The sequence below is a fragment of the Podarcis raffonei genome, chromosome 1 (assembly GCF_027172205.1).
Source record: "Podarcis raffonei isolate rPodRaf1 chromosome 1, rPodRaf1.pri, whole genome shotgun sequence".
Classification (NCBI taxonomy): Eukaryota; Metazoa; Chordata; class Lepidosauria; order Squamata; family Lacertidae; genus Podarcis; species Podarcis raffonei.
The window spans coordinates 71,913,873-71,932,202 of record NC_070602.1 but is presented as its reverse complement, the minus strand read 5'-3'; the positions used below and the strand labels follow the sequence as shown (position 1 = coordinate 71,932,202).

Below are 18,330 nucleotides of genomic sequence, written 5' to 3'. Positions count from 1 at the left end.
AGCATCCACAGCTCCATCACTCACAGGAAAGAAAGCAAAGGTAGACATAGCGCTGTGCCAGCCTGAATAGCACTGAGTTCAGTTTGAGATCCATTGGGTCCCGGTCTGGCTCAGCCCTCCCCTTAGAAAAGTCCTGCCCATGTTTGATGGGCATAACAGGGAGCTCTAACTTTGGCATGGCTAGGACTCTACCAGGGAATTCTGGGCTAAATAACATCTTTATGTTACATACCAATGTTGTTTTCCTCACAGTTCATCATTCCATCTCTGCAGTGGCTGAAACAAAACATACAAGAAGTCAGGACCATCAGAATCTTTTTGTATAAACTTAAGGAATCTGGTCAGAGTTCTTCAAAGAAAAGAATGGTGCCAGTACTGTACATACATGCTATTTTCCCTCCGATTTCCCTTTTAAGAAACTCTTGCACCAGATTTCCCAGGATTCTTTGGGGGAGGCTATCTGCTTTAAATTGAGTATTAAAGGAATCATAGAATCATAGAGTTGGAAGAGACCACAAGGGCCATCGAGTCCAACCCCCTGCCAAGCAGGAAACACCATCAGAGCACTCCTGACATATGGTTGTCAAGCCTCTGCTTATAGACCTCCAAAGAAGGAGACTCCACCACACTCCTTGGCAGCAAATTCCACTGTCAAACAGCTCTTACTGTCAGGAAGTTCTTCCTAATGTTTAGGTGGAATCTTCTTTCTTGTAGTTTGGATCCATTGCTCCGTGTCCGCTTCTCTGGAGCAGCAGAAAACAACCTTTCTCCCTCCTCTATGTGACATCCTTTTATATATTTGAACATGGCTATCATATCACCCCTTAACCTCCTCTTCTCCAGGCTAAACATGCCCAGCTCCCTTAGCCGTTCCTCATAAGGCATCGTTTCCAGGCCTTTGACCATTTTGGTTGCCCTCCTCTGGACACGTTCCAGTTTGTCAGTGTCCTTCTTGAACTGTGGTGCCCAGAACTGGACACAGTACTCCAGGTGAGGTCTGACCAGAGCAGAATACAGTGGCACTATTACTTCCCTTGATCTAGATGCTATACTCCTATTGATGCAGCCCAGAATTGCATTGGCTTTTTTAGCTGCCGCGTCACACTGTTGGCTCATGTCAAGTTTGTGGTCAACCAAGACTCCTAGATCATGTACTGCTCTCAAGCCAGGTGTCACCCATCTTGTATTTGTGCCTCTCATTTTTTTTGTCCAAGTGCAATACTTTACATTTCTCCCTGTTAAAGTTCATCTTGTTTGTTTTGGCCCAGTTCTCTAATCTGTCAAGGTTGTTTTGAAGTGTGATCCTGTCCTCTGGGGTGTTAGCCACCCCTCCCAGTTTGGTGTCATCTGCAAATTTGATGAGGATGCCCTTGAGTCTATCATCCAAGTCGTTGATAAAGATGATGAATAAGACCGGGCCCAAGACAGAACCCTGTGGCACCCCACTAGTCACTCTTCTCCAGGATGAAGAGGAACCATTGATGAGCACCCTTTGGGTTCGGTCAGTCAGCCAGTTACAAATCCACTGAGTGGTAGCATAGTCAAGACCGCATTTTACCAGCTTCTTTACAAGAATATCATGGGGCACCTTGTCAAATGCCTTGCTGAAATCAAGGTAGGCTACATCCACTGCATTCCCTTCATCTACCAGGCTTGTAATTCTGTCAAAAAATGAGATCAGGTTAGTCTGACATGACTTATTTTTCAGAAATCCATGCTGACTATTGGTGATCACAGCATTCCTTTCTAGGTGCTCACAGACTGTTTGCTTAATGATCTGCTCCAGAATCTTCCCTGGTATTGATGTCAGACTGACTGGGCGGTAATTATTTGGGTCCTCTCTTTTCCCCTTTTTGAAAATAGGGACAACATTTGCCCTCCTCCAGTCTGCCGGGACTTCACCTGTTTTCCAGGAATTCTCAAAGATGACTGCCAGTGGTTCTGAAATCACATCTGCCAGTTCTTTTAATACTCTTGGATGCAGTTCATCTGGCCCTGGAGACTTGAATACATCTAGACTAGCCAAGTATTCTTGTACTATCTCCTTAGTTATTCTGGGCTGTGTTTCCTCTGCTGAATCATTTGCTCCAAATTCTTCAGGTTGGGCATTGTTTTCTTTATCGGAGAAGACTGAGGCAAAGAAGGCATTGAGGAGTTCAGCCCTTTCTGTGTCCCCTGTTTGCATTTCACCATCTTCTCCTCTGAGTGACCCCACTGTTTCTTTGTTCTTCCTTTTGCTACAAACATACCCATAAAAGCCTTTTTTGTTGCTTTTAGCCTCTCTAGCAAGCCTGAGTTCATTCTGTGCTTTAGCTTTTCTGACTTTGTGTGTACACGTGCTGGCTATTTGTTTGAATTCCTCTTTGGTGGTTTCCCCCCTTTTCCATTTTTTGTACACATCCTTTTTTAATCTTAACTCAGTTAAAAGTTCTTTAGATAGCCACCCTGGCTTCTTTAGGCACCTTCCATGTTTCCGTCTCATTGGTATTGCCTGTAAACTTCAGAAGAGCATGATCACTCGCGCCTAATGATCCTTCCACTTCTACCCCACTAACCAGGTCATCAACATTGCTTAGGACCAGATCTAAAATGGCTGTTCCTCTTGTTGCTTCTCCCACTTTCTGGACAATGAAGTTGTCTGCAAGGCCAGTGAGGAATCTGTTTGACCTTATGCTCTTGGCTGAGTTTGACATCCAACAAATATCCGGGTAATTGAAGTCCCCCATTACTACTATCTCCCTTCCTTTTGCATGCTTGGCCATCTGTTCCAGGAAGGCATCATCTATGTCCTCCGTTTGGCTTGGGGATCTATAGTAAACTCCCACAATGAGGTCACTGTTATTCTTCTCTCCCTTAATTTTGACCCAAATGCTCTCACTTTGGCTTTGAGGTTCTAAATCTTGGATCTCTTCACAGGTATACACATCCCTGACATATAACGCCACTCCTCCTCCTTTCTTGTCTGGTCTGTTTCTCTGAAATAGATTGTATCCCTCCATTATTACATTCCAATTGTGGGACTTATCCCACCAGGTTTCAGTGATGCCTATTATGTCATATTTAGTTTGCTGTACCAAGAGCTCAAGCTCATCTTGTTTATTTCCCATGCTTTACGCATTAGTGTACAGACATTGAAGTCCATTAATCATTCCCCCGTGTCTCTTATTTAAGGATTTTTTTTTATTTTAAGGATTTCTTATTTTAAGGATTTTTTCCTCTCACCACTAGGTCTGTGTGCTGTTTGCTCCATTCAGTCTATGACATTTGGATGATCATCTTCATCAATTGATAGACTCCTACCTTCAGGAGCACTGTCTCCCTCCCCCACATTAGTCAGTTTAAAGCCCTCCTGATGAGGTTTCTGAGATTTTTTGCAAAAACATTCCTCCCAACCGATGTGAGGTGCAGCCCATCACTTGCCAGAAGTCCATCTTCAAGAAGGTAAAGGAACCCCTGACCATTAGGTCCAGTTGTGGCCGACTCTGGGGTTGCAGCGCTCATCTCGCTTTATTGGCCGAGGGAGCCGGCGTACAGCTTCCAGGTCATGTGGCCAGCATGATTAAACCGCTTCTGGCGAATCAGAGCAGCACACAGAATTGATTATTAAAGGTGCTTTAAATCTATGGTGTGGATGTGACCCAAGTCACAAATCAAATTAATATTTCAGACCTCAATACATACAGTATTGAGCAGGTGAAAAAAGATGGGGCCACAAGGGAAGCCATCTTAAAAATTCATTCTTAGCCCTCCAAAAGCATAGCTAGTGAAGGCCCATACAGACTGTGAGACAGGCCAGCTGCAGGAGCAGAAGGGAAGAATGCAGTGGAAAGGGACAGTGCCATCTTTTTAAGCAACACCAATGCTCTCTCTCTATGGCTGATCTCTTTTCCAAAGTCAGAAGGGATGGGGCAAACCCAGTGTCTGCTAAACACAGCAGCATAAAATTCTGCCAGATGGTATGCTTGGCAAAACCCACAGAACATTAGAAACTGCCCTTACTGTGGGAACAACTTACCATTTTCCCAAAGATGTGATTATATCTTCTCCAGGTGAATAGTCAATACCCTGAAAATAGCAGGGACATTCATTTCTATAAAGGGGGAAAAAATAGAAAATTTGTTTCCATGGAAACAGCACAGTCTCCCCCTGTTATAAAGATGCATTCACTTTAAAAATAGTTATTAACATATTAACAAGTATTCTTGTCAAACACTGTACCGTATTTTTCGCCCTATAGGACGCACTTTTTCCCCTCCAAAAATGAAGGGGAAATATGTGTGCGTCCTATGGGGCGAATGCAGGCTTTCCCGGGCTTCCTGCAGCTCTGCGCCACCCTCCGGATCCCGGCGCGAAGCTGCATGGGGCTCCGGAGGGTGGTGCAGAGTTGCCTGCGCTCCTGGGCTTCCTGCAGCTCTGCGCCACCCTCCGGATCCCGGCGCGAAGCCGGGATGCAAATTTGGTAATCTTCAGTAAACTCTGAACACTAAAAAATTCACATGGAAACATGGCACAAGAGGCTCTTTGGAGCATGAGACAAAAATGGACTTAATCTGCTCATCCATTCCTAGGTCCAGGAATGCTTAGCTCTATCACAGAATTGTGTGTGGGTTCCTATATATACATATCTTGCTCAGCACTGTTGCCTGTTTCTTCACTTGGTAAACGTGAAGCAAAAGCAGAGTCTTGGAGGGGCCATTCCAGTGCACTCTCTCATACTTTGAGGCAAAACTGACAGAAAAGTTTGGCCACCCCGAGTTTACAACCATCTCATATAAGCATCAACAAATCCTGTATTCCCACTGCTGGCTAAATGGAGCATGTTTTATCCCCATGTCTCTTTAGTTCTGCAGTTCATTTCATGTCTGAAAGTTAAACCAATTTCTCAGCTAGTCCCTTAAATCTGAAAATATACTTTTACAAAGTGGTTGGTGTCAACACTACAAATTATACCTACTGTTGCACACATCTGTCAGTTTTGATGTTCAGATACATTCCAAGAGGACAGGTGCAGCCTTCAACACAATCATCACTGCACGTCTCTGGCACAGAGAAAGCTTGGCAGGATCTGCCACAAGTAGATACACAGGTACTGTACTCCTTTGTATCTTCACATGAAAGAGCTAAGCAAATGAAACAGACTTCTCATATTACAAGCCAAACGCATAAAAGGCAATCCACTCTCAAAGGCCTGTAACACATTTCATCCCACACACTGGGATGGTTTCTTGCATGCTTACTTGGAAATAAGTCTCATTGTGTTCAGGGGACTCACTCTCTGGAAAATGTGCGCAGAACTACAACCTAAGCCCAAGTTTAGTTAGCCCTAAATCATATCCTTGTGTATTGCTGACTGTGAAGTGTTTACACTTTTACTACACAAAGAAAATTATTTATTTATTATGTTCTCAACATTTAGTGTAGGCCTGAATTTTTTCCCCCACACTAAGACCCCCTTAGGTTACTTTACACAGCCACCAAGTACTGTAAACTAGACTTGCAAATCACATTGGATCCCACTTACATGGCTAACTATAACTGGGTCATTTAAACAAGAAAAATGAAAAAAATAAATGGGAGAAAGTGAGCTTAGTTTGGAGGAGGGAACCAAACAGAAATTTTCCTTAATATATTTAAATAGGAATGGCTTGGACCAAAGGTACCCTTCCACTATTAGTGGAACAAATAATCCACAAATGGAAGGGCTGTTTCCACCCTAGCATGACAAAATCACCCGAAATATAGAGAAGTTCTTCCATTTGTGCAAGACTTGTACAGGATCTTTTTACAGATCTTTTTATAGCATACTATAATTTATATACTAGACTGTACAACCGTATCCCTGGTTCGGCTTTGCACCATATCTATGTGCTTTTACCTAGCTTGAATGTGTCATTTAGCTGTGATCATGCCCCTTGCTTGCCTGAATGAAACAAGTTGTTGAGGGGGGTGTAGAAAAAACTGGTTTTTGCATGGCTGGAATGTAGCATACTGTAAAACAGTAAGAGTCATATTCATTGCTCTGCCCATTTTTGTCTATGGACCTGCATGTGTGCCCCAGAATATTGTTCACAGGAGAATGCAGTGCTTGGTTCCCAACCCAGCTTCACAGTTTGGGCTTTCTTCATTACCATGTTTCTCATCTAGTTATGCACCACTATGATCTACTGTAGTGCACGGTTATTTCAATCTAACCATGTGCATTCAATTTGGAGATCCAGCAAATGATTTATCAAATTTAGATTAGTCTTGAAATGTACACAAGATGTCAGACAGCCATTAAATTAATTACATGCTGAACAATAACTTACCACATTCTGGGACGTAACTCCGAAAGTCTATCACCACTCCATATCTGTGGCACAGGTGGGCATAATGGGACAGAGTGGAGCACATGCAGATCTGCCCACATTTACAGGTATCTCTTCTGCACTGTTCAAAATAGGGGAGAGGACTCAGGTAGGAGAAGCATGGGGCAAAGAGTTCTTTTGTAATGATGCCGCAAGCTTCTGTTGCATAAGTGGCTGTTAAAGTAAATGATAATAAAATAACCATGTTAGAGTCTCCAAATTTAATAGCAAAGGCTTTCTTCTGTGGAACAAACATTACTTTTTACAGCTTATCTGATTCAGCCATAGATAAGCCACAGCCAATTACAGAACTCTACAACTGACTAGAGTCATTTTTATGGGAATTTTCCAAATAGCAATCGCTATTAATATTTGTGGTTCGAGGACCCGAACCCTTCGCAGTGGAATGATACACAAGGACTCATGATATAAGGTTAATGGGCAAGAAAAGGCCACAACTTTATTGATTACAGCAAGTGAAAAGGTATTGGCTTAGGCATTGGATTACATCAGCTGACTCCACCCACTCGGAGAGGGGTGAGTCTAAAAAACAAAGGGGGTTTATTCACCAGTAGGTGGAGCCTGTTGATGCTAATCCAACTATAAGCTCTCCCCTGATGTCACCGAGGGTCGTGCCATGGCCTCCCGCCAAGCAGGCATCGGACAGAATACACGACCGCCAGATTCCTTTAACGGAATACCCAAAAATTGAAGGCGCAGGCGATGGCCACACCTAGCCCTTCGACACCACAACACATTATTCCAATGCCTAACCTACCCACCAATACCACGAAAGTTGTGACGATTGCTACGAGGTAGTCGAAAAAACCAAAAAGCCTAATGCCAAATGGAAAAATTCCTACCAGGCCCCCCGGACAACCAGGGCAACCAACCTAAGGTCCATAGCAAGGCCAAAAGAAAACTGGAAACCCTGCTCTAAGGGAGTGGAGGGTGGGTGACTCGCGACGGGACGACGAAAAGTGAGGGCTGGAGGCTGGCACTGCAGCAATTTAGGCTGCTGTACACGCCCCCTTGAAGGCACCTGGTTGGGTGCCTGGCCGAGGGCGTGGGCGCCAGCCAGGTGAGTGGGAGGCAGGGGGCAAACGCCCCCTGCTTGAGGCGGAGTCCGGCTCCCGGCCACAACCACTCCCCTCTCTTGCAGGGAGGAGAGTCTTTCTCTTCAGTTCATCAGATATAAATTTTATTACTATATTTGCAGTAAATAAAGCTCAGTCAGGGTCATGATATTGATTACATTTATTATCATTGTTTTATATTACTTCTTCTACACAATCCTTGACAATAATGAAGCATGAAATGAATTTTTTGTCAGCTGCACAACTGAGTGATGAAAACTCAAATGAAATATAACCAGCTGGCTAAAATGACTTAAAACACAGATATGCTTAATTAGGAATACTAATAAGAATGCCTTTCCACAGTCCTTTCGACACACACACACAACATCATGCTCAAAGTGGCTTACAACAAAGAGAACAGCAATACATCTCAAAGTCAACAATATCAAAATCAATTTCATAACCAGAATAATAAAACAACATTATTGTAGCAAATGTACTAACATACATACCAAAAAAAAATTCAATGGGTTATTCAGGGTCAGAAATTTCAATGGATCACCACTGAGTAAAAGTTAATTGAATATGACCCTATAAATGCAACAACATTTTGCTGCTGGCAATAGCAGAAACTACAAGGCAGCTTGAAAGTTTCATTTTGGTGCTAGAAACATTCCTCCCATGATGTTGCTCACAATTCCTCTTTTGCACCAGCTTCTTATAATGCCTCCAAACCCATCATCAATATCTGTCTATAATATCATCACACTTACCTGATTGTAGATGAATATCACATGGATCCACTGGTGAATAATCATGCTCAAGACCACAGGCAGATGAAGTTTTCCAGGAATTTCCAAAAAGCTGTGGTGTACTTTCTGGCACTCCTACTGGAGATCTTTCCCCCATTTAAAAAAAACAAAAAAACAATGTCACAAAAAGGATATACTTCAAATAGCAAGTACAAACAGTAATTCAAAATCATGGTGTTGTCTCATTAATTTCAAGAGACTATGTACTGGATTCATTGTGGTTTATTTTATTGTATTTATTTTATTTATATCCTGCCCATCTGACTGGGTTACCCCAGCCACTCTGGGCTGCTTCCAACAAATTAAAACACACTAGGGTAAGTCTTCCTCTTATGCATTCTATATTTTGTACTTCTCTATAGGAAAATTCTTATTAAATTAAATATTTGTGTATTAAAATCATTTGAAAGGACATTTAAGCAGAGCGTTCTTGCTCCCAAGAATCAGACCTTTGAAAGAAACAAGATATATTATTACAAGATCTCTCTTCTGGGTTGAATTTCTTCAAGGTTATTATTATTTAATTAATACTAGGTTTGCTAATCAAATTTTATATTTTATTCTAATAAAGAGCTACTATGTTTTTCTATACTGTTTGGGGGGGATCAATATTCATGAAGATAGAAGTATTTTTAAAAAATGTTAATGATACATACAAAAAATCATCTTGCATGTTTCCGTTGTAAGTCCCACAAAGTCCTATGGTATCATCTTTCCATTGAGCATCAGCTTTGAGATAGAGCCTCAAGCCCTTCCAGTCATACAGTATTTGTAATCCAATATATGACTTTATTTGCAAAAATACAGAGGAAAGTTTCCGTATTTCAAAAGCGTCTAGTAGATAAACATTGCAGAAAAAATGTATTAATAGTCATCTACAATATTATCAAGAGATCAGGAGTTGCTTTTATTCTTCACAATGTGTTTAATGTTAGTTGCAAATTAACCTCCTAATCTCTACTTGAATTTAACCCAAATAAAATTGTTTTGCGGAGATCAGAATGTACTCTATTTTATGCATGCCATGAGCCCTCATCACCACCACCCTTTGCAAGCCTACCCAGGTGACAAGTGGTGACAGGAGGTTCTCAAGGAAGTCTAGATACTATGAGCACTTTTCACCACCACAATGTATCCTTGTGGGTAGCAGCAGTGGGGGTGCTGATGAAGGGTTGACTGCTAAACTCTCAATGATGGAACTGACAGCAAGATAAGATCTGGAAAGAATCAAGCTAAAATAATTGCTTTGGATGATTTGCTGTTCATTGAAGCCTCCTAAAAATAATTTGTTGCTCAAGCTGATTGAGGCTGAAGATAGCTTGTCCATCAGTAAAAAGGCTTCCTTTATGTATATCACTTAGTTCATCTATCTATATCAAGTGTGGGAAACCTTTGGCCTTCCAGATGTGGATGGACTGTAACCCCATCAGGCCAGCAAGCATGGCCAATGGCCATGGATGATAGGAGTTTTAGTTCAGCAGCATCTGGAGGACCACATCTGATCTACATGGTGAGATGAAAGGGAGTGAATATACAACTAACATCTGGTTCCAGGGGTACCATGAGATGATGTAGATATTAGAGGAAGGAAACAGAGGGCTAAGTGAAGCTATAGGAGAAGAAATAAAACCAAAATGATTGACATGATGGGATTAGGGCATGATATGTAGACATAATTTAAATCATAGCATTTTCACTGTGGCTAAGTGTTATTTATTTTACTTACCATCAATATAAGGCAGATTTACTTTGTACTGATCATATACTAAAACATCTCCTGAATGGGTCAGAGTCACTTGCCTCTTGGAATCTTGATTGAGAATAAGACTGACTGACTGGATACATGCTCCATCTTGATTCTACAAATAAATTGAAGAGCAGCATTGCAAAATAAGCTTGGGATTAAGACCTATTTAATAATAATAATAATAATAATTTATTATTTATACCCCGCCCATCTGGCTGGGCCTCCCCAGCCACTCTGGGCGGCTTCCATAAAAACCAAAAATACAGTAAAATATCACACGTTAAAAACTTCCCTGAACAGGGCTGCCTTAAGATGTCTTCTGAATGTCAGGTAGTTGTTTATCTCTTTGACATCTGCTGGAAGGGCATTCCACAGGGCGGGCGCCACTACCGAGAAGGCCCTCTGCCTGGTTCCCTGTAGCTTTGCTTCTCGCAATGAGGGAACCGCCAGAAGGCCCTCGGCGCTGGACCTCAGCGTCCGGGCAGAATGATGGGGGTGGAGACGCTCCTTCAGGTATACTGGACCGAGGCCGTTTAGGGCTTTAAAGGTCAGCACCAACACTTTGAATTGTGCTCGGAAACGTACTGGGAGCCAATGTAGGTCTTTCAAGACCGGTGTTATATGGTCTCGGCGGCTGCCCCCAGTCACCAGTCTAGCTGCTGCATTCTGGATTAGTTGTAGTTTCCGAGTCACCTTCAAAGGTAGCCCCACGTAGAGCGCATTGCAGTAATCCAAGCGGGAGATAACCAGAGCATGCACCACTCTGGCGAGACAGTCCGCAGGCAGATAGGGTCTCAGCCTACGTACCAGATGGAGCTGGTAAACAGCTGCCCTGGACACAGATTTGACCTGTGCCTCCATGGACAGCTGTGAGTCCAAAATGACTCCCAGGCTGCGCACCTGGTCCTTCAGGGGCACAGTTACCCCATTCAGGACCAGGGAATCCTCCACACCTGCCCGCCTCCTGTCCCCCAAAAACAGTACTTCTGTCTTGTCAGGATTCAACCTCAATCTGTTAGCCGCCATCCATCCTCCAACCGCCTCCAGACACTCACACAGGACCTTCACCGCCCTCACTGGTTCTGATTTAAAAGAGAGGTAGAGCTGGGTATCATCCGCATACTGATGAACACCCAGCCCAAACCTCCTGATGATCTCTCCCAAATTTGGTAGAATTTGACAGGTGTAGAGCAGGAAAGTATCTCCTGGGAAAGTCACTGGTACACAAAAATCAGTTAATAATTTGCTTGGAGATTTTACATACCACAAAATGCAGTGCTATGAAAATGAGAACACCCAGTAAGATGATATTTATAATTTAAGAAGATAAGAAGAGCCTGCTGGATCAGGCCAATGGCCATCTAGCAGAGCATCCTGTTCTCACAGTGGCCAACCAGATCCCATGGGAGACCCGCAGGCAGCTCATGAGCACCAGAACACTCTCCCCTCCTGTGGTTTCCAGTAACTAGTATTCAGAAGCATACTGCTTCCAACTTCTATAGTGGCAAAGCAAGTTTCAAGACTCGGATAGACATGAGCTGAGATATATACCCTAGATAAGGTAGAAATGCCCATATCTGAAAGGTAAAGCACATATCTTGTACAGTGGAACCTTGGGTTGCAAATGTGATCCGTGAACCCGCAGTGTTTGCAGCCCGCAGCACCGCGTCTGCGCACGCGCATGTCGCGATTCGGGACTTCTGCGCATCCACAAAGTGCAATTTAGTGTGCATGCGTGAGCGCCGAAACCCAGAAGTAACCCGTTCCAGTACTTCCGGGTTTGGCGCATCCACAACCCGAAAACGCGCAACCCACAGCAGTTGCAACCCGAGGTATGACTGTACACAGAAGATCCCATGGTTAATTCTTGGCAGCTGTTAAAAAATGGCCAGGTAGCAAGTGAGAGAAAGACTTCTGCCTGAGACCCTGTACAGTCAGTCAGGTAAGTCAGACAGTACTGGAACTAGGTGGACCAATTGTCTGGCCACATACGGCAGCTTCCTATGCCATTTTCAAGATGTCCAATCAAATCCTTATATATTGTATATAATTTTATACATATATTGTATATAATTTTCAAGATGTCCAATCAAATCCTTATATATTGTAATCAAATCCTTATATATTGTATATCCTCACAGAGACATTTTCAAGATGTCCAATCAAGCCCTTAAATGTTAAGAGCAGTAGATGAATGTGGGAGTATATATTGGCTACATATATCTGTGTGTGCATATGCATATTGTCTAAAATAGGCTCTAAAATCCTGGCAATAATTCTCTGCTCCAATGAATTGTTTCTTTCATAACATTGACTCCGCTAACTATCAGCAGCTGCCTTCTCATGAACTGTACCTCACTCATCACCAGATACTTAATAGAAATTCCTATATTAAAATATCCTTCTCATCATAACTAACCACAAAACCTAGTGATACTGTCATTTGAGACTCAGATAAGGCTAAGCTATGCTGATCACTTGACTGATCCTCTTTCAAAAAGTGTTTAAAGCTAAATTTTACATCATTCCAAACTCACTTGCTGCATGATGATTGCTTTTGTCACCAAACCTGAGGCTCTAAGTAACTGTACTCTTTATGATTCAATGAGTCGAAAACCTGTTCAGGTGTTATCTGGCTGTTGCTGGAGGTGTTTTTCTTTTTCAGTATAGTAATCTGCTTTATTGCGATAGAGCTCTAGCATTTTAATGACAATTTCTCAGTAACTCTACAGAAATCCAAGGCTCAGGGGGAAAAAATCAAGACACTGAAATAGAGTAATTTATGCTAATGTCTAATAAAAAAATGCAACATTTCCTTATCTCATAATTTGGTGTTTCTACATAAGACATTTTAAGCAACCGTTTTCAAAGATGACAACTAGAAGCCAAGCATTCGATATTACAGTTTATTAGATTATTCACAAATCAATGCATTGTGGTTGTTAAAAACACAGTTTAACTGAATCAATCCTTGTGAGTCAACGCCTTGTGCCTTGAGATTTTGTCGCTTCAAGTTTTTGTTAGACTGTATTTGATCAACAACTTAGAAAAGAAAATGCTTGCAAAGTGGCTTTGTTGGAAGAAAAGGTGCTTTATTGTATATCCTCACAGAGACACTAACAGATTATTAAAGTGGTATGTGTACAGCTATGGACTCTGTGCAGGCGCTTGGGAGATTATATGCCATTCTAAAACTGCCTTTCTAAGGCACTCTAGATCTTAACAATGAACAGTGTATCCTTTGTTGGACTTGCCATCTGCAAGACGAGCTGAACGTAGAAAGCATATTATTATATTACCATATTATTTAAACATTTTACTGAAGTCAGGAGTAGCTAATACAGTGCCCTCCAGGTGGAATACAACTCTCATCATCCTTGACCATGCTAGCTGTGACTGATGGGAATTGTAGTCCACCAACATGTGGAGAGCACTACAGCAGCTATCCATGACTTAAGTAGAAAACTATAAACCTTAGAGGAACTAGATAAAAAGTCAATATTTTCAGTACCTATAAATAGAGATAAGAAGAGCAAATATTTCTTTTTTACAAATATATATCAGGTGAAATAATTCTACACCTCCCTTGGCAAAAGGTTTCAACACTGTACTGTTGACTATTTCTTTACATAACCTCCTGTTACAACACCACAGGCACCATTAGCTGCTCAGAGTGGCTGGGGAAACCCAGTCAGATGGGCCGGGTATAAATTAATTAATTAATTAATTACATTATTATTATTATTATTATTATTATTATTATTATTAAAATAAAGTCATAAGAAAGCACATGTGCTATTTGCTATCCACCTTTTGCCACTGGATATTCAGAGACAGTTAGCTTTTTAAGTTCTTGAGAAATGTCTGCACAGTAATTTCTCACGACACAGATACACATAAACTGAAGGGACCTAACCTAGGACCTTCTACATCCACTGAGCTATGGTCCTTCCCCAAGGAAATTTAGAACTGGATCCAAAGGTAACCTTCCATGAATGGGAGGAATCTTTCAGTGAATGAAAAGTTCCTTCCATTCACCGAAGGGGAACTTATAAACTTATAAATTTAGTTTAATCTTTTTGATAATGCCAGTTAAGTACCCACACTTGATGCAGCACAAACATTTGCTCTTACAGTCTTACCTGTCCACAACGAGCATTTTGCAGAGTCACAGCAAATTTTCCGGAGGTGAGGCTTTTTGCCAGAATATACTGGCAAGTGGCTTGAAAAGTATACTTGCGCCCATCAAATGTCATGAAGTGAATATCTCCTGAGACTGAACATTCAGCTAAAAAAGGGGGGGGTTAAAAGTGTTTCAATATGTTACCAAAATATTCTCTGCTGCTAGTAATGTATGATATTAAAGTCGCAATAGTGGGAAAAAAGCCTGAAGGAATTAGTGATTACAGTTTGCATTCTGGGAGCTGATAATCCTTTTAAGCATTTATATGCTGCTTTCCAGGTGTAAATAACTAGGAAAGATTGGAAAAATAATCAGACATCAATATTAACACTTGGATCACATGCAATATACCCAGTATAAAATATGTGAATGAAATATCTGAGAACAGACATACCTGGACAGGTAAGGTTTGTGCAAATCCATTTTCCTCCAGCACATGTACTGAAAACAGAAAGAATTATTTGATGTTTTAAGGCTGTTGGCATAGCCCTTATGTGGCAATTGGAAGTAACAGTTGTAGGACTGCAAAGGAAACCTTATAGTGAATGCTTCAATTGATACCAAGTCATGAAACCATGAAAAGGCAGAAGTAGGGGCAGAGCCCAGCACTCTGGTTGAAATTATGCCACAAGTCTCAGAATGCAAGATACACCTGGGGAACACTAAGGAAAATGAATGGGCATTTCAATGTTAATGGAGGTTTGACACAGGTCTTAAAGGTTGCATAATTGCAGACCCATAAAGTGTGTTTAGGCTAAGTTTTGAATAGACTGCGTCACAGAATGCTCAGCCACAAACTAAAAAGCTAAGTAAATCTCTCAAAGAAATGATGCAAACATCCTCCCTACGTTGTGAGGTTCATCAAGCCCATCACAACCAGCTGACTACAAGTACAGCATCTTCCTCACCATCCTGTCAGCACTTATTTAAAAACTCAAGCACAGATTATATGATAAGGAGAAGAGTCTGGGAGCTTGAAACCTTCATGCACCAAAGGCATGCAAAAGAACTGGTCACCATATTTAGTACGCAAAACCATTAAAATTAAGATTATTCCACAAAATTACAAATGGCAAAAGGAAAGAGAAAGCACCTTTCTATGAAGGTGTATGCTTTATAAAAGTAAGGACTGGTATATATGCTAAGGCTTAGGGAATTAGTGCTATATTAAAGGGAACAAATATATGGAATGTTACTAACCAGTTGTTGCATTCTTCATGAACCACAGCACCAGTTCTGTAGACAGATCCGTGATAATCACAAGGGCATTCTGATGGTCTTACACATAATTTGTTTTCATAAATAAGTCCTAAAATGAACATTTGACAATAACAACAAAATTAGAGCCATATGCTTTGAAAAGGATCATTAAAAAACTGCCTAGTACTTCTAGCTAGAAAATGAAGATGTGATAAACTATAATTAAAATCCTTGTGTATGTTTCCTCATTGCATCTTATACTGCAAACTTTAATGGTATAATAAAAAACAAAAGCAAAACAGAAGGTTAAGATGTATTATGAAACAGTTAAAAGCTGCTTTTGTCATAAAGAAAAAACAACTTGAGTTATAATAGTTGCAGCCCAATACCAAAAATATTTTCACAGAAATCCATTTGATTTCCTAACATACTATCAAGTCAATATAGGGCATGCTATCACTTAGCCTCTCAGCCTAAGCCTGTTTTCTAAAATGTCATACCAAGTTTTGTAAGGCTTACTCCCAATAAGTCTGTCCCCAGTGCTATTTGATATCTATATGTAGTCATTGGGTGCTGTCATTAGGAGTTTTTGAGCAAGGCTGGATTACTATAATGAGCTCTATGTGGGGCTGCACTTGGGTCTGGTTTGGAAACTCCAGCTGGTGTAGAATGCTGCAGCCAGATTGCTGAGGGGAGCTTCTGGTCAAGAACATGTGACACCATTGTTAAAACAGCTGCACTGTCTGACCATCTGCTACTGAGCCAGGTTCAAAATTCTTGCATTGATTTACAAAGCCCTGAACAACTTGGGTCCAGGATACCTCAAGGATCGCCTGAACCCTTATAATCCAGCTCGTTCATAGAATCTGCTCTGGCGGCTCCTCCAACTCTCTGTAGCAGACTTAGAAAAGGCAGAGAATGTGCATGGGAACAAGAGAAGAGAGGAAAGTTCTATTGCACAAGAGAAAATCCTTGTATTGACAGGAAATGTTAGTTGAATACCACCCATTGCCTCTAGAATGAACCCATCTGGTTTTGTTGACAAATATCTGGAGTGTGACTTAATTACTGTGTCTTGTAGATTGCAGAAAGGCCATAAGCTCCTGAAAGGCCACAACTTCTAACAAAATTCCACACCAAAAACTGCATTACCATCTGGACAATAGCATCCATCAACACAGGGCAGTTCACTGTCAACACAGTGAGTTTTTTGCTGACATGAAACTGGGCAGCAGTCAATGCATTCATTGTAGACAAGATGCTCCTCACATTTAATGACTGAAAAACAGAAGAAATGAAGAAATGTTAAATGATTTAAGCTTCTCCATCCTGGGGTGGAAAATTGATGCTATTTTAATTTAAGCATCTAGTGAAGTGGTCTCCATGCAAAAGCATATACTGGTTAGTCTTAAAGTCTGAACTTACATACAATAACCAATTAAGGTACAATATTTAAAAATGAGAAAACCTGCAGAAAGGGGAATAAACGATATGCATAATATTTTGCCAGAAGACAACATTCTAAAACCTTGTCATTGCATACCACATTCCTTAAATTGGGCCCGCCAGTTGTGGAGAGGTTTTCCTGCTTGAGCACAAGTCCTTGCATACTCAGTTAATGCTCGACACAAAGTTGCATTATCAGCTCCTGACCTTAACACAAAAATAAAATAAAATTGACACAGCCTTATTTTCACTGTTCTAATTAACCACAGTTTAGGACTGGGACAACACATAAAACTGCTGTTAAGCTAAAACAGAAGTGGAAGCTGCCAATCCCTTCCTTGCAGCTAAACAAAGAGTAGAGGCAGTGATTGCATTTGAATACAAGTCATGCCGAGGCTTGTTTCCATAGCGCTAAGCCATGGTTTACTGCTAAATTATACCAATGATGAACATTCAAAATGCATATAATGTTTAAATCAATAAATATTTGGCTTTAACTCTACTGCCACTCATTCTATTATAACTAGAAGTGGTACCACAAAGGACAATCAAAAACAGTGAGAAGAGATAAAAGGTAAAGGTACCCCTGCCCGTACGGGCCAGTCTTGACAGACTCTAGGGTTGTGCGCTCATCTCACTCTAGAGGCCGGGAGCCAGCGCTGTCCGCAGACACTTCCGGGTCATGTGGCCAGCGTGACAAAGCTGCTCTGGCGAGCCAGAGCAGCACACAGAAACGCCGTTTACCTTCCCGCTAGTAAGCGGTCCCTATTTATCTACTTGCACCCGGGGGTGCTTTCGAACTGCTAGGTTGGCAGGCGCTGGGACCGAGCAACGGGAGCGCACCCCGCCGCAGGGATTCGAACCGCCAACCATGCGATCGGCAAGCCCTAGGCGCTGAGGTTTTACCCACAGCGCCACCTGCGTCCCTTGTGAGAAGAGAAGCAGGCCCCAAAAAAGAGATGTATTTAATTTTTGCAGAAACTTAATGGCCAGAATTCCAAGAACCCCATTCCCACAGCTACCATGGTACCTTATGCACATTAAAAAGATACTCCTAAAGATACTGCTTGGTATGGCATTCATCAGTATGAAGTGCTGCAACTAGAAGCTGAAAATCAGCACAGTCCCATCCATACCAAGAAGTGTTTTAAGTGGACCTATCTCAATCCCAGCCACTGACTGCTAATTTGGGACTTCTCAAACCAAGACACTTACATGCATAGATCATTTGTGCAGCTGGCCATGAAAGGAAATGGGCTCACAAATTCATGGCACTCTTTGAAGGGGCTCCGGAGCAGAATGCTGCAGAATGCATACGTCCTCTGAAAACACACAAAAAATTAGTGTGAAGGAAGAAGCTTTCTTAAAAAATGCTTTAAAAAAACCAAAAATAGTCTAGAAACTAGATCATCTGATAAGTATCCAGCCTTTGATTTTGAATCCAAAGTCTGACAGCAATGGTCCTAGAAAGATTGGCAAGGCTGCAAAGATGTTGCTGGGTAGGAGGCTTGCACAA

The 18,330-nt window shown here is 41.6% G+C and overlaps 1 protein-coding gene across 1 annotated transcript in view; it reads right to left on the bottom strand.

Annotated features, from left to right (window-relative positions):
* OTOG (otogelin) overlaps positions 1–18,330 on the bottom strand; it is a 99,616-nt gene that overhangs the window by 65,509 nt on the left and 15,777 nt on the right. Inside the window, exons 10-22 of the mRNA XM_053392867.1 lie at positions 18,030–18,136; positions 16,912–17,021; positions 16,521–16,646; positions 15,369–15,477; positions 14,563–14,609; positions 14,128–14,273; positions 9,965–10,097; positions 8,895–9,072; positions 8,200–8,324; positions 6,309–6,521; positions 4,955–5,120; positions 4,016–4,090; positions 233–276 (exon numbers count right to left, since the gene is read on the bottom strand). Of these exons, the coding sequence (XP_053248842.1) occupies positions 233–276; positions 4,016–4,090; positions 4,955–5,120; positions 6,309–6,521; positions 8,200–8,324; positions 8,895–9,072; positions 9,965–10,097; positions 14,128–14,273; positions 14,563–14,609; positions 15,369–15,477; positions 16,521–16,646; positions 16,912–17,021; positions 18,030–18,136 (1,579 nt within the window). The remainder of the gene's footprint in view (positions 1–232; positions 277–4,015; positions 4,091–4,954; positions 5,121–6,308; positions 6,522–8,199; positions 8,325–8,894; positions 9,073–9,964; positions 10,098–14,127; positions 14,274–14,562; positions 14,610–15,368; positions 15,478–16,520; positions 16,647–16,911; positions 17,022–18,029; positions 18,137–18,330) is intronic.